The following is a 27,664-nucleotide window of genomic DNA, read 5'->3' on the forward strand; positions in this document are numbered from 1 at the left end:
GGGTGGTGGAAGATGAGGTGGGTGTGCTGCCAGCTCAGGGTCCAAATGTGCACGTGTAAACGCGCCTGTTAAATCCTGGGGTGGGGGTTGGCGGGCCACAGTGCCCATCTGAATGCAGCCAGGGTGTGCCATCTTGTGATCTCTTCAGCCATCAAAAGAAAAGCACAGTTTGCAGAGGCTTTAGAGTATCTTCCGTGTTGAAAACAGACAAAAGTAAAAGCTTTCCTCAAAGCACGGAATGCAGCTCCATCGAATAACTGGGCAGACTGTGAGTCGCTTTGATAATGTGGTAAACGAAGAGAAGTGCATACTATGAATTCCTGCAGACCAGCTCTTGAACCTTGTTTTTAACACCCTGCCTGATGTGATTCAGGCTAGTATCCTTAAGTCAACAGCAGTGCAACCCTTACGGAGAGGCAGGGCCTCCCACTAATTAGACCAGTTCAGAGTGCCCGTAAATGTTCCCAAAAAAACATTTTTGGAAGCCTGCAGAATTTGATTCTTTGGCATTTGCTGTCTTGAAGCTGAATGTATCCATTGACCAGCCTCATGTGTCGAGCCATCTGTTGCGTTTGTTCTTTGAAAGCTCAGTCAAGCACTCAATGTGCATGCATGAACACGTAGCAACTTGCCTAAAACTGAGTGAAAACATCTAGCGCAGTAGCATAAAGTAACATTTGGGTGAGCAGAGACTGTAACATACAGATCCTCAGAATGCGAGCAAGTTTCCTTTCTGCATAGTAAGAAGCTCTATTTTCTTGATGTTAGGCTTTTAGTGGGAAGGAATCTATTAGAGCTTGCTGTGTTGTTGTTCAGTCGCACAGTCGAGTCTGACTCTTTGCGACCCCATGGACAAAGTCACGCCAGGCCCTCCTGTCTTCCACCATCCTCCAAAGTCTGCCCAAATTCATGTTTGTTACATCAGTAACGCTGTCCAGCCATCTCATCTTTTGCCTTCTGTCTTTCCCAGCATCAGGATCTTCTCCAGGGAGTGCTCCCTTCTCATTTGGTGGCCAAAGTATTTGAGCTTCAGCTTCAGCATCTGACCTTCCAGCGAACAGTCTGGGTTGATTTCCCTTAGGACTGAGTGATTTGATCTTCTTGCAGTCCAAGGGACTCTCAAGAGTCTTCTCCAGCACCACATCTCGAAAGCATCTATTCTTCTGCGCTCGGCCTTCCTTATGGTCCAGCTCTCACAGCCATACATTACTACTGGGAATACCATCGCTTTGACTATGCGGACTTTTGTTGGCAGAGTGATGTTTCTACTTTTTATTATACTGCCCAGGTTCACCATAGCTGTCCTCCCAAGGAGCAATAGTCTATTAATTTCATGGCTACAGTCACCATCTGCGGTGATCTTGGATCCCAGAAATGTGAAGTCTGTCACTACTTCCATATCTTCCCCTTCTATTTGCCATGGTGTGATGGGGCCGGATGCCATGATCTTAGTTTTTTTGATGTTGAGTTTCAAGCCTACTTTTGTTCTCTTCTCTTTCACCCTCAACAAGAGGTTCTTTAGGTCCTCCTCACTTTCTGCCATTACAGTGGTATCATCTGCATATCTGAGGTTGTTGATGTTTTCCCTGGCAATCTTAATTCCAGTTTCTGCTTCATCCAGGCCAGAATTCCACATGATGTACTTTGCATATAAATTAAATAAGCAGGGTGACAACCTTGTCGAACTCCTTTTCCTATTCTAAACCAATCAATTGTTCCATATCCCTTTCTGACAGTTGCTTCTTGACACTTATACAGGTTTCTAAGGAGACATGTGAGGTGGTCTGGTACTCCCATCTCTTTAAGGACTTGCCACAGTTTGTTGTGATCCACACAATCAAAGGCTTTAGCGTAGTCAATGAAACAGAAATAGACGTTTTCCTGATACTCTCGTGCTTTCTCCATAATCCAACGAATGTTGGCAATTTGATCTCTAGTTCCTCTACCTCTCCAAAACCCAGCTGGTAGTTCTTGATCTACATACTGCTGAAGCTTAGCTTGTAGGATCTTTAACATGACCTTGCTGGCATGTAAAATGAGTGCATTGTTGCGATAGTTTGAACATTCCTTGGCATTACCCTTCTTTGGGATTGGAATATAAATTGACCTTTTCCAATCCTGCGGCCACTTTTGCGTTTTCCAGATTTGGTGGCATAATGTGTGCATCACTTTAACGGCATCATCTTTTAGGACTTTGAATAGCTCAATTGGGATACCGTCATCTCCGCTTGCTTTGTTGTTAGTAATGCTTTCTAAGATCCATTTGACTTCACACTCCAGGATGTCTGGCTCGAGGTCATCAATTTCACTGTCATGGTTGTCAAGGACATTGAGGTCCTTCTTGTACAATTCTTCTGTGTATTCTTGCCACCTCTTCCTGATCTCTTCTGCTTCTGTTAGGTCCCTACCATTTTTGTCCTTTGTCATGGCCATCTTTGCACGAAACGTTCCCTTGATTTCTCCGATTTTCTTGAAGAGACTTCTTGTCCTTCCCATTCTATTATTTTCCTCTATTGCTTTGCATTGTTCTTTCAGGAAGGCCTCCTTATCTCTCCGTGCTGTTCTCTGAAAATCTGCATTCAGTTGGGTGAATTTTTTCTTTTCATCTTTGCCTTTCGCTTTCCTTCTTTCCTCAGCTATTTGTAAAGCCTCATCAGACAGCTACCTTGCTTTCTTGCATTTCTTTTTCTTTGGGATGGTACTGATTGCTGCCTTCTGTACAATGTCACGAACCTCCGTCCATAGTTCTTCCAGCACTCTGTCTATCAACTCTAGTTCCTTAAACCTATTTTTCACCTCCACTGTATATTAATAAGGGATGTGATCAAGGTCAAACCTGAATGGCCTGATGGCTTCCCCAGTTTTCTTCAGTTTAAGCCTGAATTTTGCAATGAGTAGCTCATGATCTGAGCCGCAGTCAGCTCCAGGTCTTGTTTTTGCTGACTGTAAGGCGCTTCTCCATCTTCGACTGCAGAGTATATAATCAATCTGATTTCTGTGTTGCCCATCAGGTGATGTCCATGTGTAGAGTGACCTTTTAGGTTGTTGGAAGAGGGTGTTCGCTATGACCCGCTTGTTCTCTTGACAAAACTCTATTAGCCTTTCCCCGGCTTCATTTTGTTCTCCAAGGCCAAACGTATCAGTTGTTCTGGTCACCTTTTGACTTCCTACTTTGGCATTCCAGTCCCCTATGATGAGGAGGACATCTTTTTTGGGTGTTACTTCTAGAAGGTGTTATAGATCATAGAACTAGTCCACTTCAGCCTCTTCTGCATCAGTGATTGGGGCATAGACTTGGATTACTGTGATATTGAATGGTTTGCCTTGGATATGGACCAAGATCATTCTATCAGTGAACTAAAATGGACAGGAATGGGTGAATTTAACTCAGAGAATCACTACATCTATTATTGTGGGCAAGAGTCCCGTAAAAGAAATGGTTTGGCCTTTATAGTTCACTGATTCCCAAGATGTTGATGTTCAGTCTTGCCATCTCTTGTTTGACTACATCCAGCTTACCTTGATTCATAGATCTTACATTCCACGTTCCAATGCAGTATTGTTCTTTGCAGCTTCGGACTTTCCTTTCACCATCAGACACATCCACAGCTGAGCGTCCTTTCAGTTTTGGCCCAGCGGCTTCACTCATTCTGTGGTTACTTGGACTTGCCCTCCGATCTTCCCCAGTAGCATATTGGGCACCTTCAGACCTGAGGGGCTCATCCTCCAGCGCCATATCTTTTAGCCTTTTGTTACTGTCCATGGGGTTTTCTTGGCAAGGATACTGGAGGGGTTTGCCATTTCCTTCTCCAGTGGATCACAGTTTGTCTGGGTTCTCAGCTGTGGCCTGTCCATCTTGGGTGGCCCTGCATGGCATAGCCCACAGCCTCATTGAACCGTGCAAGCCCTCTCGCCACGTCAAGGCAGCAATCCATGAGAGAGAGCAATACATGAGCGATAGAGAGCGAGACAGCTTGCTGTGTTCTGTGGCTTTTATATTTGGTATCAAACAGGGCTTTTTTCTGGAAAAAGTTGTGTCAAACTCTCAAGAGGGAAATGAAGGAGAAACACACAGGCGCTCCTAATGAACTTTTAAATATTTTTGAGTATTTTGTTTCCATTAAGGGGTTCCAGAACTATGTTCCACCACATTCCCCCAGGAAAAAAGCCCTGGTATCAAACCTCCTTCCCGGAACACATGCAGGAGGCCTCCTTGCTCATGGCTTCTTGTATATTTATACATTTAATTCTGAACCTGACTGTAGAGTGTGCATCAAAATATGCATGCAGTGGAGCCAGAAACAGAAGGGAAAGATTTTTGTGCAGATTTCGAGAAAGTCCCCCAGCTTTGGAAAAAATATATATTTCTGGAATCTGAAATTAAAAATAACAACCTAGGAGGGCTAAAAAACCCCAATCATAGAAGCAATGTCTGCTACTTACTGACAATCTTACCAAGATCTTAAAAGACTACATGGTGAGATTCGATAGCCATTTGAGCAGTGGCTGAGCAACCAACTTCCATGTCATGGTTAGTGTGTTTGGGGAGCAGAGAAAGAGGGACTGAAAAAAGTAGAAGGAGCGCAGGAAGAAAAGGAGAGAGCTGGAGGGAGGAGAGATGCAGGTGAATAAAGGGAAAGCAGAAGACGGTAGATGGGTGGGATAAGGGAGAGGCTGAAGCACGGAAGGAAGCAAACAAAAGGGAATAGGGGACCTGCTGGGAAGAGGGAAAGAAGGGAAGTGGATAGTGTGGGGGGGGGGGTGGATAGGGGAAATGAGATTCCTCCAAGAAGGTTTTTTGTATGTTGTGTGTGTGTGTTTGCAGCTCAAAGTCATGTAGATCTCTGGTGATGGACTCCTACTGGGGGTCTGGAGGATATTCAGAGAGGTGGCTGAATAAAGCCTGCCCCTGCCTTGCCAAATGCTGATATTCTAAGGAGGTCTCCCGTCCAAGTACTTGTTACAGTCAACCCTGCTTAGTTTCTGAGATCTGATGAGATTGGGCTTGCCTGGGCTATCCAGGCCAGGGGCCCCCAAGAGTCATTGTGCTTGATTAAGCACATTCTAGGACAACTAGTCAGAGAGGCTTCTCAGCACACCATCTTTGACAACCATGGCAAGATAATTGTGACTTGGAACCTAGGGGTATGATCAAATATTTATTGTAGCCTCCCGCAACCTAACTTGGTCCCCTCAGTCCACATTCTAAGGTTGCCAGTTGGATTATGAGCAAGAGAGATGACGAAGAGAGAGAGACTTGTTGCCTTCAGTTAGTATTCATGCACTGTGTTTTAAAGTTATCTGTTTTCTACATCAGGCCCCCACAGTAGGCATAGTCAGATTTTTTTTTTCCAAACTGATTTCAGATTCGGACGCTTCAAGAACAGTTGGAGAACGGCCCAAATACCCAGCTGGCTCGTTTGCAGCAAGAAAATTCCATCCTCAGAGACGCTTTAAACCAAGCCACGAGCCAGACAGAAAGCAAGTAAGATGAAAGTAGAAATACTGTTTCAGTGTATTGGTGCACCAAAATTGTGAATATGACCATCGTTTTCAGCATAGGCTAAATGTTGTCCCAGCAGGAGAATTGGTAGTAAAATCTTATTTGACACAAGCTGTTAATGGCTTGCAGAGGTTGATAAAGAGTACTGGGTGGCGAAGTGAAAGTTCTCAGAGGTGAAGTAAGCCTTATGGAAGAAAGGAAAATTCTGCAGCTTTCTGTAGGCTGCTGCATCTCTAGAATCCCCAACTCCACCTCTGATGCTTGTAGGTCACCAAAGTATTGTTTTGTAGATCTGGAGCAAGACCCAAGAGTTCAGATGGGACAGTAAATAGCCAGGTGGGATCAGCAGCAACGTGATACTGGATGGCCTTTCTCCAAACCTGTGTTTTAAAATGCTTGCCAGATAAAATTTAAGGAGCCCCGTGACGCAGAGTGGTAAGCTTCAGTACTGCAGTCCAAGCTCTGCTCACGACCTGAGTTTGATCCCGGCAGAAGTTGGGTTCAGGTAGCTGGCTCAAGGTTGACTCAGCCTTTCATCCTTCCAAGGTCGGTAAAATGAGTACCCAGCTTGCTGGGGGGAAAGTGTAGATGACTGGGAAGGCAATGGCAAACCACCCCGTAAAAAGTCTGCCGTGAAAACGTTGTGAAAGCAACATCACCCCAGAGTCAGAAACGACTGGTGCTTGCACAGGGGACTACCTTTACCTTTAGATAAAATTTAGAATTGTGGACCATTTGCATAAATGTTTAGTGCGAGGACTGCTCTCCTTATATCTTTTTAAAGCTTTAATTCTCTCATTTTTATATATCAGTGGGCCTTGACCTGTAGTCTGTGGGGACCAGCTTGGGACTGCTGGGGAAAGAGATGTGGGATCAACTCAAAACCAACCACCTGGCAATGTCTGGAGACTCCTCCTTCCATATATCCATCAGTTGGCAGCAAGCTGAGCCTGCTTGATCCAGGCTGGTAGTGGCATGGCGTTGGGAGGCAACAATGGCCTGCTAGCCATAGGGGCGCCAGCTTCCAGGTGGGACCTGGGGATCTCCTGGAATTACAGCTGAGCTCCAGGTGACAGAAATCATTCCCCTGGAGAAAATGGCTGCTTTGGAGGATGGTTTTGATGGCATTATACTCTCAGCTCCAGAGGCTTTGCCCCCAGATCTTCAGGAATTTCCCAACCAGGAGATGGCAACCCTACCAATGATGGTGCAGAACTGTCCCTTTGCCTCTGGCTGGGACAGGCCCGTAGCCAGAATTTTTCCAGTCAGTGGGCACTGGGGAAACTGGGGGGGGGGTGCTGACAAGATTAAAAAGTCCCCCCAACTTCTCTGCACCACCTCCTGGCCTCATTGCCCTTTCTTTTCCCTCCAAAAAATTACTTTTTCTCCCCTCTTATGAATTGCCTGGGCTTTTAAAGGGCTGAGAGGCTGGGTCTCCATGCTTTTGCAGCCAACTCTAAAGCCAGCTGTGAGAAGCGGGACGACCCACTGCAGCCACCTCTTACCCTCCTGTCCTACTCGGATGGGTCGGTGGATCCTAGACTGGGGGGGCCTCGGGTGCATGTCAGGGGGCAGGGCCCCCAGATGCCCCCCTGTAGCTACAGGCCTGGGCTGGGAAGAAGCCAAGCCCCAGTAGTGCCGCTGGTGTCTCTGAGCTTGGCTTGGAACAGGCCTGCAGCCGGTGGGTCTGAGAGGTGAGAAATGGTAAGGCCAGGGGAGGGACAAATGAGGAAGGCAGGCAGGTGGTGGTAGTAGTTGTGTGGGGTTGGGCTAGAGAGGGAAAGGACCAGAGTGGGAAGCAGAGGTGAGGAGAGAACCTGGTGGAGACACAGGAAGTGAGGCAGAGAGCCTGGTCTGATGAATGAAGAGAAAGCAGGAAGCAGAATGTGGTCATTTCCTGTAGAAGTTTTTAAAAGATGATTTCTAGTGAAAATAGCATTATTCGCGTGGCCCCCATATGGCGTGATTCTTTTTGCTTGTTTATTATTACATGAAACTCAGCGATGGGCCTCAAAGTCCAGTGAACTGCATGAGGGGTCCCTGACTCCCAGAAGGCAAAGGACCCCTGTTGCACACCAGTTTGCAGGAAGGTATTGACGCACACCCTCTTTCCTGTGTTTCAGGCAAAATGCTGAGCTGGCCAAACTGCGTCAAGAGTGTAGCAAACTGAGCAAAGAACTGACTGAAAATGCAGAGCTGCTACAGCAGGCCGAGGAGCAGAAGAAGGCCCTGGAGATGAGAGTTGTGGCCTTTGAAGGGCAAATCTACCAGCTGCAGGTCAGGAATGCCAGCCCCACCACCAGCTCAAGCTGCTTTACTATTGCAGTCCATGTGGGGGCACATGACTACACCTGGCAGTGGTCCAAACATTAGAAAAAATGATTTCTCTTTCTAGTTGAGGTTCGGATTTCACTCGCCACTTGAGAAAGGTTGCCTAGGTCTGGTTCACACACGTTTGTTTCCCAACGGATCTTCTGTGTTGCTGCCGAATGCCACGAAGGGCAAGATCCCAACTTATGTGTGACTTAGCCATGTGCACATTTGCATGCTCTTTCACACCTCTCTTTTACAGGAGCTGTTCCTTCTTAGATCATTTAGCACTTAGCATTCCGCAGCCAGCTTATGCAAACTCTGTGCCAGTGTTCTCGCTAAGCAGAGTTAGTGTGAGCTAGCTCAGTTTCTTAGTCTCTAGCTCAGCGGTCCCCAACTTTTTTGGCTCCAGGGATCGGTTTTGTGGAAGACAGTTTTTCCATGGACCGGGGAACGGGGGAATGTAATGGTTTTGGGATGATACAATTGTACACTTCATTTCTATCAGTTTGGTGTAGTGGTTAAGTGTGTGGAATCTTTCATATGGGAGAACCGGGTTTGATTCCCCACTCCTCCACTTGCAGCAGCTGGAATGGCTTTGGGTCAGCCATAGCTCTGGCAGAGTTGTCCTTGAAAGGGCAGCTTCTGTGAGAACTCTCTCAGCCCCACCCACCTCACAGGGTGTCTGTTGTGGGGAAGGAAGGTAAAGGAGATTGTGAGCCACTCTGAGATTCAGGATATAAATCCAATATCGTTGTCTTATTATTATAATATATAATGTAATATATAATATACATTGTAATATATAATTAAATAATTATACAACTCAAGGCCCGGTTGCTAATAGGCCACGGACCAAGACTGGTCCACAGCCCAGAGGTTGGGGACCCCTGCTCTAGCTCATGCATTGTTGTCTTAGTACAGGAAAAATGGCCCCGGAGAACTAATTTGTGCAGTAGCTCACAACTTCAATGCCAGCAGCTTGTAAAAGTTAGAATTTTTGCTCACAAGACTCCACAGTTTAGAGGGAATATTGGTGTGCGCTAGTGCAGATGTGTTAGGAAAGGGTTGCTTCTTACCAATGCATTTCTGGCAGTGTGAGGGCAGGTTGGATGTCACCACAAACCTGAGAGACAACACGCCAGAAGCCAAAGCTGTCTCATAATAGCACCTTGTGAATTCTCTTGACTTGGGTTTCTTAAGCCTGTAGCCTGTAACATGTCATTAGAATGTGGTTTTTGCCTCATCTGTTTGCGCTTTATCAGTGCCAGTTAAGATGACAAAAAACCTGAACCCAAAAGCTGAAAATGCATCTCTGACTAGCTTCTCCTATTTTTACTAAGTATGTCTGTCAACTTATGAAATTAGGTGAGGTTTGCCTCTGTTCTGTGGGCGCACTGTTGTCTGGGCATTGGGATGGGGGTCTAGGGAGTAACTTGAAAGAAAATCTTCACCTATCAGGAACATACTCTGTGGAGATTACAGAGGTCACAACAGACACTGTGCGCTCTTCAAACCTGGCCTGTTTGTGGCAGGTGTCTCTTTCCCCATCTTGGAACTCTTGAGAGAAGCCTGGTGGCACAACAGGCTGCCTGGAGGCTCCTGGGATCTGTTTCACATGCAGGAATTTCCTTCAGTGTTACACAAGGAATCTCTGGCAGCGCTGTGTCCAGAATACTGTGCGCCGTTTTGGACATCCCATCTCAAAACAAAACAAATAAAACCCTTGGAAGAAAAGCCAGGGAAAGTGACTGGAGTCTTCCCTTATGAGGAGTGGCTGAAGAAATTGTGGCTTTTTGATATAGGCAGAGGGGAGCTAATTAAAGAAGATTGCGGCAGAGATGCTTAAAAATTAGAAGTGAGAGAAGAGAGACATTTTTCCCTCTCTCATGACAAGACGAATGTGGGGAGGAGATGGTCCCTCTGTGGGGTGTATTAAGGCAGGTGACAAAAAATGCCATCAAGTTATAGCTGACTTATGGCCAGTGTTCCCTCTAAGCTGAGTTGGTGTGAGCTAGCTCACAGTTTTTAGCGTCTGGCTCACACATTTTTTTGTCTTCGCTCATGAAAAATGGCCCCAGAGCAAACTAATTGATGCAGTAGCTCACAACTTTAATGCTAGTAGCTCACAAAGTAGAATTTCTGCTTGCAAGATTGCACAGCTTAGAGGGAACGTTTTCTTATGGCAATCCTGTAGGGTTTTCAAGGCAAGAGACTAACAGGGGTAGCTTGCCATTGCCTGCCTTTGCATAGCAACCCTGGCATTCCTTGGTGGCCTTCCTTCCAAATGCTAGCCAGGGCTGACCTTGCTTAGCTTCTGATCTCTGACAAGACTGGGCCATCCAGCTCAGGGGTATTAAGTCTACTGCCAGACGAAAGGAATGAGCTTATAGGATTCACTGCCACGGTTTCTGACGCTTAGACGGCTTTAAAACAATTAAGTCTAGTTATGTAGGATAGGTCTAATCAAATGTGATGATGCACATTGAAATATAACTTTTTAGGTAGCATACTGCCTAGTCCCAAGCCACGGAAAACAGCCATCCTATCCCTGTCGTCCTGCTTGTGGGTTTCCCCAAAGCCTCTGAGTGGCTGCTAGGGGCTGCAAAACATAGTGTCGGATGCATTTTGTATTGTCCAGCAGTGCAATTCTTATCCTTCCAGGTAATGGAACCGCATGTATTAAAAGTGTTGGCCTTAGTACTAGGTTCAGGTCCCTGTTCATACATTGATCAGATTGGGTAGGCTTGTGCCAATCATTCAGCTTCACCCACTTCAGATTTCTTAGAAGGATAAATGTGTGACCCCTCTGTGTGAACTTTGAACTCCTTGGAAAAAAGTCTGGAAACAAATGCAATAGGTCTAAATGGCTGTCTGTCCTCCTAAATAGATTCAGGTGTGTTGCTGTGTTGACCTGAAGCAACAGGACAATGTTTGAGTCTAATTTAATTCTGGGTAAGAGCCCCATGGCGCAGAGTGGTAAAGCTGCAGTACTGCAGTCCTAAACTCTGCTCACGACCGGAGTTTAATCCCGGCGGAAGCTGGGTTCAGGTAGCCAGCTTGAGGTAGACTCAGCCTTCCATCCTTCTGAGGTCGGTTAAATGAGTACCAGCTTGCTGGGGGGAAAGTGTAGATGACTGGGGAAGGCAATGGCAAACCACCCTATAAAAAGTCTGCTGTGAAAACATTGTGAAAGCAACATCACCCAAGAGTCGGAAGCGGCTGGTGCTTGCAAAGGGGACTACCCTTTTTTTTTTTTTAATTCTGGGTATAAAATTTAAACCTTGTTGATCTTAGAGGTGCTACTGGACTTAAACTTAAACTTAAGCTTGGAGAAACGTCGACTGAGGGGTGACATGATAGAGGTTTACAAGATAATGCATGGGATGGAGAAAGTAGAGAAAGAAGTACTTTTCTCCCTTTCTCACAATACAAGAACTCATGGGCATTCGATGAAACTGCTGAGCAGACAGGTTAAAACGGATAAAAGGAAGTACTTCTTCACCCAAAAGGTGATTAACATGTGGAATTCACTGCCACAGGAGGTGGTGGCGGCCACAAGCATGGCCACCTTCAAGAGGGGGTTAGATAAAAATATGGAGCAGAGGTCCATCAGTGGCTATTAGCCACAGTGTGTGTGTGTGTGTATATATATACATTTGGCCGCTGTGTGACACAGAATGTTGGACTGGATGGGCCATTGGCCTGATCTAACATGGCTTCTCTTATGTTCTTATCTTGTTAAATGTAAAGGTTTTGCGGAACTGGCAAGTGGTTGCTTCTTAGGGTGCACTTCTGTGGCATAGTGTAGTGATTAGCGTCAGACTAGTATCTGGGAGACAGAGGTTTAAATCCCTGCTTTGTACAGAAGCTCGCTGGGTGACCTTGGGCCAGTCACACACGCACAGCCTAACCCACTTCACAGGATTGTAGTGAAGATAAAATGAGGGAAAGGAGAATGATGTAACCCACTTTAGGTCCTCATTGGGAAGAAAGGGGTGGTAAGAATATAAGAGAAGCCGTGTTGGATCAGGCCAATGGCCCATCCAGTCCAACACTATGTGTCACACAGTGGCCAAAAAAAAAAAAACCCAAGTGCCATCAGGAGCTTCACAATTGGGGCTAGAAACCCTTCCACTTTGCCCCCCTGCAAGCACCAAGAATACAGAGCATCACTGCTCCAGACAGTTCCGACAATACGCTGTGGCTAATAGCCACTGATGGACCTTTGCTCCATATTTTTCTCCAATCCCCTCTTGAAGCTGGCTATGTTTGTAGCCGCCGCCACCTCCTGCGGCAGTGAATTCCACATATTTATCACCCTTTGGGTGAAGAAGTACTTCCTTTTATCCGTTCTAACCCGACTGCTCAGCAATTTCATTGAATGCCCATGAGTTCTTGTATTGTGAGAAAGGGAGAAAAGTACTTCTTTCTCTACTTTCTCCATCCCATGGATAATCTTGTAAACCTCTATCATGTCATCACGCAGTCAACGTTTCTCCAAGTGTGAATGAAGTAAATAAACTAGATTTCTTTTTCTGTAATTTATGCTATGCCATGAAAGGTCTGAAATTGAAATTGAACTAGATTTCTTTCATCACAAATCCTTTGGCCAGTCTGAAAGGAATGTTCAAGGCCTTGGTGCCTTCTTGTGTAGCTTTTAGGAACCAGTCGGCAGTGACAGGTCTGGCCTCTCACATGAGTTTTCCCCCTTCATGCAGGTATCCCAGAAAGATCAGGAGTCCCCCCTGCAAAAGAGGTTGGAGGAGGTCAGCGAGGAACTCTGCAAATCCCAGGTCACCTGCAGCAGCTTGCAAGCAGAGCTGGACAAGACAAAAGAGCAGCAGTCAGACCTTTCAGGTAAGACCCGCCCGCGCTTGCCTGCCTGTGAAGAGATGGGGACATCTGGGCGCAAGTGGAACATGGCTTTGGGACCGAAAGAGCATCTTTGGCTTGGGGTGATGAACTCTGGCTACAATGAGATAAGGGTAACTCTTGGCTGTAGATACGGTTCTAGTAGCACCGTTTGACCAATTTATTTTGGTGGCTCAATTAGAATCAGTGTCTAGCATCAGTCACTGCTGCGTTTAAACAATGATCAGTTTCATTTGCAGTGATCACTAGGCAGTTCTATTTACTAAGATAAGTGTCCTGTTGTTCTTAGGCCTGTTATATCCTGTCTCTTTGTATGAGAGACTTCTTGAACCGTTTTCCAAGAAACACGCTGTTCTCTTGAGAACCTTCGCTTGCCAACTGTGATCTGTTATTGCTCTCTGCACGAGACCTTATCAAGAGCTCCACCGGTGGCATCAGTCTTTCCTTATGACCCCTGGAAGGACTGTCCAAGTACAATCTTTATTTATTTATTTAGTTTTCACATTTATATCCCGCCCTCCCCGCCGAAGCAGGCTCAGGGCAGCTAACAACATCATAAATATCAACAGTAAAACAATAAAACAATCACAATCACAAATCAATTAAGAAGTTAATACAGGTTACAATTTAAAATTATTAGTACAGTTTTAAAACAACAATTTGGTGCTAACATCATGCCGTTCTTCAGTGGTGTTGGGCATCTACACACTTTGGTTGAAGGCCATTTGAAATAATGTTGTTTTGCAGGCCTTGCGGAACTGGACAAGGTCCCGCAAGGCTCTAACATCGTCTGGGAGTTGGTTCCACCAGTGGGGGGCCACGATAGAGAAGGCTCTTTCTCTAGTAGCCTTCAATATGCCATAATAGACTCCCCTTTTTCTCATGAAACTTCTAGATTTCTTATTTCAGCAGGAGGTCAGAAAGCTCTTAGGTACTTCTGCCTTTTCCACCTGTTCAAGTCAAGCATTCCTCTTTTTTTTCTTTTTCTTTTTTTGTATTTTTGATCAAGGTGTCTCCCCTGCCAGGTAAGTATCTTTTTTTTTTTTTTTTGTATTTTTGTGTGCGTGTTTGTGTATGCACCTGGAAGTCATGGCAACCTCTGGTGACTGACCCCTACTGAGGCCCCGGAGGATATTCAGAGAGGTGGCTGAATAAAGCCTGCCCCTCCCTCCTGGTTTTGGTATTCCAAAGAGGTCTCCCATCCAGGCACTTGCCATAGTTGGCCCTGCTTAGCTTCCAAGATCTGACAAGATCAAACTTGCCTGGATTGTCCAGGAAAGGGCTAAGCCAAGCGTTCTTCTTGAAAGGGCCCAGGTGTTCAGCCTAGGGCTGTTTTCCTCATGCTGTCAGGGGATGCATAACTAACTCCTAAAACTGCTCTGTAGTCTGAGGCAGCCAGAGAGGACAAAAGTCTGTGGCTGCACAAGATGGGCAGGCCCCACCTGCATGTGGCCTAGCTGTACAATAGGCAAGTGCTTAGGCATGGCCTCTGGTGGTTTTTAGTACTGTTAGTAGACTCAAGGAGCAGTGAGCTCTGCACCAAACGGGGTCAAGTCCCGAGATTCCCAATAATGAAGTTATTTGTTTCTTTCAAATAAACTTGTTTATTCAGGAATTCAAAGGTGCTCCACTAACAACGTTAGTGGAAATACTGAGATACAAAAGGTTACATGCTTGCTATATAGGATATCATAGAATGTTACTAAAGGCGCTTCGTTTGAATCATAGGCTAAGGCAACAAACTAGCTTTCTACTACAAAAGCATTCTCACACTGCACTGTGAAGAGATAAGCAAGCTTGTGAATTGGGGAGTACACTCTCACATTCTTTGAAGACACAACAGGCCCTCTCAGTATCATAAAGTTCTGCTGTCAGATGGTGATGCCTATGTGTCCTCCAAGTTGTAAATAATGGAGAGTGGTTAGGGCCTTGAGTTGCCATCCAGTAGAGGAGGATGGGTACAATAACAGGGCTTGTCAGATGGTCTCTCTGAAAAGGCTTAGTTCTCACTATCCAGAAAATATAAAGCTTTCTCAGAGGTCAACATGGGAGTAAAGCAGTTTACTGGATTTGCCTCTCCCAACATCTTTTGCCCTGCATAAACTCCTTCCAAAAGCAAAACCAGGCAAAAACTTCCAGAATTGTTCTTCCGTTATATTTTCACCGCTTTAGACCAGACAGGTTGGGTGGTGTCAGAATACCTGCAAACATTTACCCATTTTTGCCTGGTTTAATTAAGCAGGTGGTTTCCTTACAAGATGTTGTGCGTCTCTTTAAGTCTCTTTGTCACTGTTCCTTAGAACTTCAGTCTCAGCTGGTGAGCTCCAAAACGGAGCTGAAGGATAAGCTGGAGGAGGTGAACTGTTTGGAGGCAAAACTGTCGGAAGCCACCAGCAAGAATGTGCAGCTTGCAGAGCGGGTTCAGTTCTTGGAAGCCCTCTTGGAGACAAGCCAGGCCAAAGAAGCAGAGAAAGACCAAGAGGTAAAGGACTTGCTGCAGAACCAAAGTTTGAGTCCAGGGGCACCCAGAGCCGGTGCTGGGCTTTCTGGTGCCCTAAGCGAATTGCCCACTACCGCCCCCCCCCCATTATTAAAAATATAGGGAAATTGTAGAGCGCCAAACTTGAAACTTTTCACATTTTTAATTTACTGATTTTGGTGTAGCCAGTTTGGTGTAGTGGTTAAGTGTGTGGACTCTTATCTGGGAGAACCGGGTTTGATTCCCCACTCCTCCACTTGCACATGCTGGCATGGCCTTGCGTCAGCCATAGCTCTGGCAGAGGTTGTCCTTGAAAGGGCAGCTGCTGTGAGAGCCCTCTCAGCCCCACCCACCTTACAGGGTGTCTGTTGTGGGGGAGGAAGGGAAAGGAGATTGTGAGCCGCTCTGAGATTCTTTGGAGTGGAGGGCGGGATATAAACCCAATATCATCATCTTCTTCTAATTTTTTTTTTAAATGTGATGTTATAAAAAAAATTGTGAGAAGAAGTGCTTGCCGGCCATGTCAGGAAGGAGGGTGGCAGGATAGGATGAGGTGGGAGGCCAAGTCACACAGCGGGGAGAGGGGGGTGGCTTGGCTTTGTTGAGGGCAGCTTGGTGATGGGAGAAGACAAGGTGACAGTGGGCAGGAGCCAGAGTCATGCGTCAAGGAGGTGGCCCCTAGGCCAGGTGGCGTCCTAGGCGACTGCCTACTTTGCCTACTCCCACGCACCAGCCCTGGGGGCACCTTTAAGACCAAGACATTTTTATTCTGGGTATAAGCTTTCATGTGCATGCACATTTCCTCAGATACCTTGTTTTTGCTGTTTGTTTATTCGATTTATATCCTGCCCTCCCCTCCAAAGCAAGCTTAACGTGGCTCATAATACACAATGAACAGCAACATAAAAACATTAAGTTAAAATATCAATGGGGTGCTGATTTCAATGTAAATATTCTATGCCATGGAAGACTTCTTTTCTGACCACTTGGCCAAAATAACTGTACCAGTCAGGGGACAGTGCAGTGTAACAGTCTGAAATGTTGCGCTGCTTGCTGCGTTTTGGTCGCAAAGGATTGCTTTGAAGTCAAGTGATGAAACTCTCCTTTTCCCTCCTTTTCCATTTGTAGGCAGAAAACCAAACAGAAAGCAGCCTGCTCCAGTTGAGGTAAGATCGGTGAGTTTAAATAAATTGTGGGAGTAGCAATAAGGCGCTTCTGCTGCTGATGCAAGGACGTTGCCCTTGTTTTTAAGTGGCCATAAGGCTTATGTGGTGCTTTTGTGTGTGAGTGACATAGTGAAGAGATGAAGCTGTGGCCCAGGAAGCCTCCAGTGAAAGCTTCTGACCTTGCTGCATTCTTGTAGCCGGGTATGAAACCTCGCCTAGCAGCTTCTAGCCTAGGAGCGAGTGGAGATAGAAGGAAGGCAGCTCCTTCCACTCAGCCTACCCTGATGTGCATCTGGTGCCAATCTGGAAACTGGGTCACATTTATATGGATACAGGTCCATCTTGACCATACCTGGCGATGTAATTCAGAGTCAGAACATAAAGACATAAGCAGGCCTCAAATTCAGCAGGAGCTCACCTTTCTGATGGTTCCCCCTCTTCCTCCCCACCTTGTCCATTGAATAGTAGGTGCAGCTGCATAACAATCCCTGGATGAGCTCCACCACCTATTTTTCTACAAAATGACCCCTGAACATAAGAGCCCTGTTGGATTAAACCAGTGGTCCATCTAGTTCAGCATCCGTTCTCACACAGTGGCCAGCCAGTTGCCGTGGAGGGTGAGGGAATTCATAGTTCATGTATTTGTGAGGCTAGATAAAGTGGAGGTCACCTTGCATTGAACCAGAGGTTTTTGCAATTGCCAGAGCACCATGCACCATGCTTGCCCGTCTGTGGTCATTCCTTGGTGGCGGCTGGAGGAGGCAGAAGCAGTTGGCAGTACTCAGAGATGGCGGGGCACACTGCCCAGGTTCTGGATGAGAGCCATGCCTTTGGTAGCATCTTCGAGCCAGCCATTTCATATACAGAAAGGCAACAGCAACTGATGTTACCAGGCAGGCCGGGACAGCAGCATGGCCAAGCTGCTAAGGGCTGGGAAGTTACACCTAGGACCAGCTATGGCGGAACTTAGCCCAGTCCTCCAACCTGTATGTCCGCTCACTGGGAGCCGAGCAAATCTGCACCATTCAGTGTGTAACACTAGTGATGGAGGAGCATCTGTTATCTGATTCCTGCATGGTAAACTCACACTGCCCCCATGACTATCTCCAGAACCTGTTGTAGTCTGTGCTGTTATATGCCTCTACTAGTTATGTTTCTGAAACGTGCACCTGAGAGATGTCTCTGTGTCGTTCTCTTCTCTGTCTGTGTAATGTGTATATATCCCTGTGCCACTCATGGATACCAGCAAATCAGCTCCTTCCATCTTCCCCCTTCTCTCCCTCCGGTCCCTGCTCTGCTGCTCTTCTCCTCCTAGTCTTTGCGCTCTCTTGCAAGGTCGGCTCTCCTTGGCTCAAGCTATGTGACTGGCATTCCTCGGGCTCTGTGCCAGGCTGCCACAGATTCTTCCAGTAGGTACCAGCTTCTGCCTCTGTGTCTGATGAGAAAGAAGGCTCTCCCATTCCAGCTTCTGCCTCGTGGGCTCTGCCCCCATTCCAGCTTCTGTATGCCAACAAGTGGGCTCTGCCCCATTTTTTTTCCCCATTTAATTTTTCATTTAAGGGAGAAGTGAATAGATGAAGAATACTTTCAGTAATAGAGGTACCCAGTGAAATAAGGGGAAGCAACACCTAGATTACATGGGTCCCAAGTGATAGATAGATATTTATTATTAAGGTTATTAGACCAACTATATAAATTTTAAAAATTGTCTACAGAATACAAATATACAAAATAAAAGGTTAAAATTTGAGCCTAGTTAAACTACAGGCAAAAGAAGAAGGGGACGGCAAAAGATGAGATGGCTGGACAGTGTTACTGATGTAACAAACACAAATTTGAGCAGACTTCGGAGGATGGTGGAAGACAGGAGGGCCTGGCGTGACTTGGTCCATGGGGTCGCAAAGAGTCAGACTCGACTGTGCAACTGAACAACGACAAACTACAGTTTCCATGGCCTAAGTAACAGTACACAGAATCTAGTTACTTAATAAGTGATCTTGGGATTCTTATTGGATAAAAAGCGATCAAGCTTTATTTGTGTAACTAGGGATCTTCAAACAAGCCTCCTTATAACACTGACAACTAAAGAACATCTGCTCTATGGATACAACCTCCCTTAATGAGGATGCACATAGCCTTTTTAGAGAGGGGATTTTCTTATACCTGCCTTCAGGTACTGCAGAGGGAAGTGTGGAACTCCTTGCCAAAGTGAACACCCTTCTAAAACTGTTTACTTCCAAAGAAACCAAATAGGCTGCTGGCTCATCAGCACCTTTGACTTTTGACACCACAGTAAGGTTTGATACACTTGAGATGTCAGATTGGCGTTCTGTATCTTCAATTCTTTGTTTAATTAACCTTTGGCTTATTCAGTTCCAAAAGATAAAATTACCTGGGGAGAGAAACCAGTTCTGTTGATGTGACTTCGAACATCCCTAAACCAACTAGATTGGAAGTTACCTTGAAGTATCAAGGAGAACAGGCCTTGAGGGGGTGAGATGATCTTTTAACCACATATATAGGATACATACTTTGGCTTCAGCCCTTATAATACCTGTCTCGAGCCTTATCTAGGCATTATCTAGGGACTTGTAAAAAGGTTTTTTAAAACTCTGATTGTACTCCTTCTTGGGGGGGGGGCAAAACATTAAATAGGTAGTCCTAAAAATGTTTCCTATAGCAGTTGTTCCAAAGTTTGGGCTTATATAATTTAAGGGCTGCAGGAACATTGTGCCCCCCATGAAGTCAAAGAAACTTCACTATGGAGTTTGGCCATCTTTCACATTGATCAGCGACATATTTGCTATGACTAACTCTAGAAACCAAAGCCTGTAGAACTACACAAATATATTTGAAACTACTGACTTGCTCAATCCAATGGCCATTAATCGCCCAAGCCCTGCGTTCGGGCTGCTCCCAAAACCAAAGAAATTTGGTTTCTGATAATTGATTGTAAGGAGTTCATTATCACAAAACATGTTGAGCTTCCTACGAGCTCTCCTTAGACCAACAGGAGTTCTAGAGCGTATCACTGTATAATCATTGCATAATAACACTGATATATGCTGATTTGCAAACTTGGGAGGATGAAGCTGAGAGGTGTTAAGCCAATTAGCTAAGTTATTCATATAAAAAATAAACAGCACAGATGTTAAAAGGCATCCTTGCCTAACACCTCTAGAGGTTTTTGATAGGATCAGTAAGATGTCCATATCTACTGCATCTGACTCTTGAGAAAGTTTGATCAAGTAGAGCCCAAATTAGGAATAGGAGTCTTCTGTCTATAGTTAAATTCAAGAGCTTATCCCATAGCTGGGGTCTAGAGCCAGTTTGGTGTAATGGTTAAGTGTGTGGACTGTTATCTGGGAGAACCAGGTTTGATTTCCCCACTCCTCCACTTGCACCTGCTGATGTGACCTTGAGTCAGTCACAAGTTCTCACAGAGCTGTTCCTCTCAAGAGCAGTGTCTGTCAGAGCTCTCTCAGCTCCGCCTACCTCAAAGGGTGTCTGTTGTGGGGAAAGGAAAGGAGATTGCAAGCAACTCCGAGATGCCTTTGGGTAGTGAAGGACGGAGTATAAACCCAGTATCCTCCTCTTCCTTCTTCACCAGGAGTGGCCAAGCTGCAGCTCAGGAGTCACATGTGACTCACACATACTGTGTGTGCGGCTCTCAAAGTCCCCATGGCCCTATCAGCCTAGCTGGAGAAGTCTTCTTCTTCAAGCCAAGCCAGTGGGTGGCTTGGAGAATGCACTTAGTTGCTTTCTTTCCACCTCCTCCCCTCCCCTCTCCCCATATATTTTCCTTCCTTCCCTCAAATATCTGACATTCATGGCTTGTGCCTCTCAAACAACTGATATTTATTCTATGCGGCTCTTATGTTGAGCAAGTTTGGCCACCCCTGGTCTAGACACTGAGTCAAATGCAGATTTAAGACTGATAAAAGTGGCACAGAGTGAAGTTGCACCCCTTCCGGAATATTTCTCAAAAAGGCGCTGTAGAGTCAGTCAGAGGTCAAGCAAAGATCTACCTGTCCTAAACCCTGCCTGCTCAGTTGCCAGGATGTTTTCTTGTTTTAACCAGGCCTCAGATTCAGTGGGAGCTCTCCTGAACCTTTCTGAGAGTTCCACCTCCTTGTCCATTGAATAGTATGTGCAGCTGCATAACAATCCCTGGATGAGCTGCACCACCTTAGATTGGTTAAAACCCCTGGTTTTAACCAATCTAAGAATTTATCTAAAAGGTGTCTTGCGTAGAGCTTATTTATGATGTTCAACAGACTAATCTGCCTATAGTTGGATGGATCTTCCTTTTTATCCTTTTTGTAAAAGAGAACTGCTATAGCCCTACCTCAAGTCTTGGGGATACGGCCTGATTGTTGCTGCATGGGGTCCCAAGTGAAAGTATCTGCTGCTGTTAGCCCGAGTAGCACTTTGTGGCTTAGGCTGTCTGTCGTGCTCAAAGCTTGGCCTGGCTGGTTCTGCCCAGGGCCTGCTGTTGCTCGCCTGTTCCACAGATGTTTTGGTGGTTTCTCCAGAATACCAGGCGTGACATTCTGTTTCTGAGCTGTGTTGCTAAGGTTGGTGCCAATGACCAGTTTGCTTCTGCCTGCTGGGCAAAGCCGTTTGATCTTTCTGTTTTTCTGCTTTTTGTTTACAATCCTTAATTTGTAACATCATATGAATGCCGTTCATCCGAAGTCCAAAAGCAACCATCTCTGCCCTGGGCAACCGCAACACTGACTGTGTCTGCTTTCCAGCGGTGTGAGCGGCATGGCTTTCAGAAATACTGTGACAGGAGAGTCCTGTTTTTCCTGGATCCAAATCAACCCAGCTTAGTTTTCTGAAATGCTCACGGAGGAGTTTACTATTCTTCACGTTGCTATCTCTGTCTTCTCCTGCGTCCCATTTTCTGATGGGGATTAATATGAGAGCCACAGAATCAAGCGATGTATGCCTCTTTGCCCAGTGGCTACTGCCTGTCTTTACTGGGATGCAAGTGATTGTCATTATCCTTTGGCACTTTGTGCTGCCGTCTGTCTGACAAAAGTACCAACATGATGCCTACCGCTACTTTGCGACCTGCCCAAAGACCAGCTCAGCCCTTGTCAGGCTCCTTCATGCCTGACCAGGGGTGGAATTCTAGCAGGAGCTCTTTTGCATATTAGGCAACACACAACTGATGTAGCCAATCCTACAAGAGCTTACAAGGCTCTTTTTTGTAAGCTCTTGGAGGATTGAAGAAGAAGATATTGGATTTATATCCCGCCCTCCACTCCGAAGAGTCTCAGAGCGGCTCACAATCTCCTTTACCTTCCTCCCCCACAACAGACACTCTATGAGGTGGGTGGGGCTGGAGAGGGCTCTCCCAGCAGCTGCCCTTTCAAGGACAACCTCTGCCAGAGCTATGGCTGACCCAAGGCCATGCTAGCAGGTGCAAGTGGAGGAGTGGGGAATCTAACCCGGTTCTCCCAGATAAGAGTCCGCACACTTAACCACTACACCAAATTGGCTACATCAGGAGGGTTTGGCCTAATATACGAAGGAGCTTCTGCTAGAATTTCACCCCTGTGCCTGACCTTTTTGTGGTGCTGCCTGCCCTGTCTTTGGGGTCTGTGGTATGCAAGCCACTGTGTCAGGTGCTTTGACCTTTTTTTTGCATAGCGCAGATATTGATCTCCTCCCTCAGCTTCTAGAGACAACTTGGCCTTTTTGTTGAAACCAGGTTTTCTATTGTCACATCTTATAGTGGCATGGCCAAAACGCATCCCACTGTTAATATCTTCATCTCTCCTGCCTTCTTGAGCTTCTTAATATTGCTTGAATGTCTGGAGCATCAGCTTTGCTGTGCCTTACTCCTACAGCTCAAACTTTTGAGAAGCCAGCAACTCAGTGTATGTGCCCCTTACTTTAAAAAAAAAAAGCCACAATCAAAGAAAAGCAGCCTCTGTCTCTCAGTACACTGCCTGCGTGATGTGGGATGAAGCACCATGCCTGTCTCTTTCTTGCATTGGCATTCCCAAGAGCAAGCAGCAGCAAGTGCCCTTCTGTGACCTTTCTTCATTAGCAGACTTCCAGGCTCTCTGGAATTCTTGCAGACTGGCAATGGTTGAACGTCTTAAAAGCCTTTTTGTTCGTTGGATTTTTTAAAAAAAGATAAGAAAGAAAACAGGAAGGAAAATATTAGTAATGCCTATGAAGATTACCAGAGAGCCCCATGGTGCAGAGTGCTGAAGCTGCAGTACTGCAGTCCTAAGCTCTGCTCACGACCTGAGTTCGATCCCAGCGGAAGCTGGGTTCAGGTAGCCGGCTCCAGGTTGACTCAGCCTTCCATCCTTCTGAGGTCGGTAAAATGAGTAGCCAGCTTCCTGGGGTAAAGTATAAATGATTGGGGAAGGCAATACAAACCACCCTTAAAAAGTCTGCTGTGAAAACGTTGTGAAAGCAACGTCACCCCAGAGTCGGAAATGACTGGTGCTTGCACAGGGGACTACCTTTACCTTTATGAAGATTACCATAATCACTACTGGATATCACAGTCAAAGACAAGGGCCTGTTTTATAGAGCAAATACTGTCAGAGCTGAATGGACAACTGAGGGTTAAGCCAATCTTGGGCTGATAAACCAGTGAGGCGCTTTATAAAGCCTGGATTCTTGGGCCTTAACAAGAAGAGAAGGTTTTTATATCCCGCTTTTCTCTTTCAAGAGTCTCAAAGCAGCTTACAATCACTTTCCCTTCCTCGCCCCACCGTAGGCCCCTTGTGAGGCAGATGGGGCTGAGAGAGTTCTGAGAGAACTGTGACTGGCCCAAGGTCACCCAGCAGGCATCCTGTGGAGGAGGAGTGGGGAGTCAAACATGGCTCTCCAGATTAGAGTCCAGTGTCTGCCGTTTTTAACCATGCTGGCTCAGTGTCAGCCAGTCTCAAATTCTCTTTTCACAGGCAAAGTTCTCAAGTGCGTGGTGGTAACTCACCTCCAGGCATTTCTGAATGGCACGTTATCTGAAGCAATCAAAAGTATCAAACAAAAGAAACCCTTGAAGGAGGTTTGGTCTAGACACTGGTTTCATTTTTAGAAAATTTCCAAGTGTGTTTTGAGCACATACACGAAGATGAAAGGCTTGTTCTGACATCACGGAAGATCCCTCATTTTTTAATAATAAACAGGTGCAGGGAGGCAAGTGGGTGAAATTCTGAGCAAGCAGTAGATAGAGAATAGAATTCAGAGCTTCTTTCTCTTTCAGACTCCAGGAATCACTGGCACAGGTCTCCACACTACAGAAAGAAGCAGCAGAACTGAACAATACAGTAGAACAGCTGAAAATAAAAAACAATGTGAGTAACCATCAAAAGTTGCAGATCAAGGCAAATATAAGCTCAACTAATAATGCTGATGTCCATGCTTGTTTTTAAAACTGTCTTCCAATACCTGTTTAATATCCCTCTAATTTCTTGTTTGCCACCAAGTTCTAGTCTTCAGAATTAATGAAATGATTGGCATTATTAAACTGAAGTGACAGAAATTAGCAATGGGTCCATAAGCATTGGCATTTCCTAGGCCTTACCTGTGACCAATGCTGGATATCACAACACTGTTGTGGGTGGTCCAGAGTCCCACAAAAGCACCTTATTGAATTCTACTCGTGCAGTTTTCCTCCATACATACCTAGGGTGTCTTTAGATGCAATTGATACAGCTCAAGTTGGAGAATCCTGACAGGTGGTAAATGACACATGAAGCTGCTTTACACTGAATCAGACCCTTGGTCCATCAAAGTCAATGTTGTCTACTCAGACTGACAGCAGCTCTGGTTGAGTCTTTCACATCACCTATTACTTGATCCTTTTAACTGGAAATGTTGGGGATTGAACTGGCAACCTTCTACATGCTGAACAGAGGCCCCTCCTGCTAAAAAAAATTAGAGAATGAATCCTCTGCCATTCACACCAACACCATGAAAGTCATGAATGCTTCAGTGGGAGCTCTGGTTCCCATGCCTTTTTCAGGGTCTACCATGGCTTCCATCACATGAAGCTGCCTTATACCTTGGTACGTTGAGGTCAGTACAGAGTCAGACTGGCAGTGATGTTCCAAGGTCTCAGGCAGAGGTCTTTCACAGTACCTGCTACATGATCTTTTTAACTGGAGATGCTGGGGATTGAACCTGGGGCCTTCTGCATGCCAAACGGAGGCTCTTCCAGTGAGCCAGGACACCTCCCCAGAAATGAACTCACGAAGCTGCCTGACACTGAATCAGACCCTTGGTCCAAAATTCTGCCTCCTCCCTTGTCATTTGCTAATTTTATACTACTTTGGGTCTCAGGTCGAATGTGGTTTCCTCCCTCCTCCTTTGAAGGAACAGGGACAAAATCAGCCAGATCCAGGAGGGGGGTACCAAAGCTTTCTTGGGAAAACAGTCTTCTGCTTGGGGCAGGCTGGTAGAAACTTCCCCTTTCGCTCTTATCAGAAGGTTGTGGTGGGTTGATTATAGAGATTTGGATGATCCTGGGATGTCTTTAGAAATTTGGTCTTTAGTAATTTCCTAGCACAAAGCCAAGGTACCATGTGGTTTGCGTCTGTCCTGACAGGACCTGCGGGAGAAGAACTGGGAGGCCATGGAAGCTGTGGCTTCAGTGGAGAAAACATGCCATGAGCAGCTGCTCTCATCAACTAGAGCAAAGGTGAGCTATGGTGGTATTGTCTGCTACAGTTGTAGAAATGCAGCGGCAGCAGCATAAATATTACAAGTCTGTAATCTTACAAATTTTGGATAGGAAGAAGAAGATGATATTGGATTTATATCCCGCCCTCCACTCCGAAGAGTCTCAGAGCGGTTCACAATCTCCTTTACCTTCCTCCCCCACAACAGGCACCCTGTGAGGTGGGTGGGGCTGGAGAGGGCTCTCACAGCAGCTGCCCTTTCAAGGACAACCTCTGCCAGAGCTATGGCTGACCCAAGGCCATTCCAGCAGGTGCAAGTGGCGAAGTGGGGAATCAAACCCGGATCTCCCAGATAAGAGTCTGCACACTTAACCACTACACCAAACTGGCTCTCTAAAGATAAGAGTCCACACACTTAACCACTACACCAAACTAGGGGGTTTTTTTCACTTAAAATCATTTATGTATAAAGGGGGGGGACTCTTGCATAAATTACATGTAATCAAATCTGAGTTTACCGTTCTATAAGGACCAGCAGTTACTCCTGGCTCTCTGAGCACGCCTATGTGAGACAGGTTTATAGCAGACACACTTTACAGCTGAGATGTGCAGCACTTGTTATTTTTAATGTGTAAAGAATCCTGAAGCCATCTTCCATCCCTCTCGGTTCCTTCAGGATGCCCTGGAGCAGCAGCTTGGAGCAATTCAGGTGCAAACGAAGCAGACGCTCTTGTCTCTCTTCCCCCAGGTCACGTCAGACGGGGAACAGGTAGGCACCACTTGTTTAGCTTGGGTTTTTACAGAACAAAATTGTGAGATGTCTGAAAAATGTCTGCTCTCTAGCTAAAGGGAAGGTGGTACAAGCGGGTGCTTTTCATGCAGAAGGGTCTGTCTCCTGTATGTGCATTTGATGAGGCGGGGGGAAGAAGGCCTTGCCAGTTAAAGGGGACAGTGTTGGGCTCTGTGTAGGTCTATGTGAAGCTGCTACTTGTGTTCATATGTGAAAGGACGTGAGTTGCAGAATAGCTGTCAATTAATAATTGAAATAGCATCCGAAGATAGCTCAGTGCTCCTCTATGCTGGTGCTGAAAACATGAATCCTGGAAAGTTATGTGTATGAAACTTCTTTAACCCCATTAGCAAGCCACTTCCTGAATGGCAAGTTGTGTTGACATGGTCAAAATCACTCAAATCACACAGTGCTGTCTCAAGTCCAGGACACTTGTGTGTGTGTGTGTGGTGGTGTTTTTTTTTTTTTGTCTGGCAGGCAAGTGGCTGGCTGCAAGGATGGAGTACTAGTAACAAGCGGAGAAGGGAGGTGCTGGGTTTTGCAAGTGTCATCCCTTCTGTCATTAAAGAGTTAAGCTGAAGTGTCTGTAAACTAATAATAGCAAGTTTAGCATAGAGCCAATCAAGTGTAGATTAGATTCTTCCCACCAAAAGGGAGAGGTTTTATTCTTAATGAGGTGGCCTTAAGATTGGCTGTTGTCTAATTAGTATATTGGAGGTAGTTCATGCAATTTGGCAGGGACACAAGGGGTGGGGCTTTGTGGGGAAACTTCTCTTCCTTCCTTCTTAAGATCAGTGAGGGAACAAAAAACAATATGGAGTAGATTGGAACTAGAAAGATGAGTTAGTCAGATGGTTTGCTTTCCTTTCCATGTAATCCTTTCCCTAATTTTGAAGTAATTTTTTTCTTAGCAGTTAAACTCATATGTGTCTGTGCTGCATTATTCCGCTGTGCTCCATTTACTCTGCTAAATATCCAACAGGAGGTCTGAAATAGTTGGCTGAGGCATCCTAAGCAGAGTTACTCACTTTGAAGTCGACCGTAGTCTACGGGTTTAGAAGGGTATAACTATGCATAGATGGAGGCAGCAGAAAATGTGCAGAGAGAGAGAGGGGTTGAAAGAAAGGTACAGCCTAACTGTGAGAATAGTTTGAGTCAGCATGTCAAGTGGAGGCTGGATGAGAAGAGGAAGAGTAGTTGTTTTTCTGAGTGAGGAAAAGGAGAGGATGCTGGGAAAAGGGACAGAAAGTATGCAGTGAAGCAAAAAGGAAGAAATATTCAGGCAGACAATGCATCTTCCTGGACTGAACAGAGACTTAGGCTTTCTTTCTCTTTCCAATGCTGATTTCTCCATGCCTACTACCCCTCTGCATATCACACCTGATCCAATCACACCTGCTATTGTCATTTGCCTGATACTGTTATTCAGCATCTGGAAACATTCCACCTTCCAGGATATAAGGACAGATGGACTCACATTCTAGCTGTGTCTGAAGAAGTGAGCAGTGATTGATGAAAGTTCATAACAAATTTTGTTAGTCTTTAAGGTGCTACTGGACACTTACTCATTTCTACTGCTACAGACAGACTAACATGGCTACCCATCTTGATGTAGCAGGCAGACAGCGATTGAAAACCATTCTTCTTCTTCATCGTCATCATCATCAAGGCTTTTTTTTTTTGTTTGCAAAAATGCACAGGAACACAGTTCCAGCTGGCTTGGCATCAGGGTGTGTGGCCTAATTTGCAAATGAGTTCCTGCTGGGGGTTTTCTGCAAAAAACCCTGATGATGATTTACAAGATATGAAAGTTGGTAGTTTACAAAATATGAAAAGCAATTCAATCAGACAGCAAGAGCCTCCAGTAAACAGTACCCTAGGACA

The 27,664-nt window shown here is 45.7% G+C and overlaps 1 protein-coding gene across 1 annotated transcript in view; it reads left to right on the top strand.

The window, feature by feature from the left end:
- Nucleotides 1–27,664, top strand: part of RRBP1 (ribosome binding protein 1) — a 71,713-nt gene that overhangs the window by 20,831 nt on the left and 23,218 nt on the right. The window contains exons 6-13 of the mRNA XM_060254355.1: nt 5,367–5,485; nt 7,627–7,780; nt 12,535–12,673; nt 14,989–15,170; nt 16,296–16,333; nt 23,574–23,664; nt 24,918–25,010; nt 25,667–25,759. Coding sequence (XP_060110338.1) covers nt 5,367–5,485; nt 7,627–7,780; nt 12,535–12,673; nt 14,989–15,170; nt 16,296–16,333; nt 23,574–23,664; nt 24,918–25,010; nt 25,667–25,759 — 909 coding nt within the window. The remainder of the gene's footprint in view (nt 1–5,366; nt 5,486–7,626; nt 7,781–12,534; nt 12,674–14,988; nt 15,171–16,295; nt 16,334–23,573; nt 23,665–24,917; nt 25,011–25,666; nt 25,760–27,664) is intronic.

This window comes from Heteronotia binoei, chromosome 14 (genome assembly GCF_032191835.1).
Source record: "Heteronotia binoei isolate CCM8104 ecotype False Entrance Well chromosome 14, APGP_CSIRO_Hbin_v1, whole genome shotgun sequence".
In the NCBI taxonomy this organism is placed as follows: domain Eukaryota; kingdom Metazoa; phylum Chordata; class Lepidosauria; order Squamata; family Gekkonidae; genus Heteronotia; species Heteronotia binoei.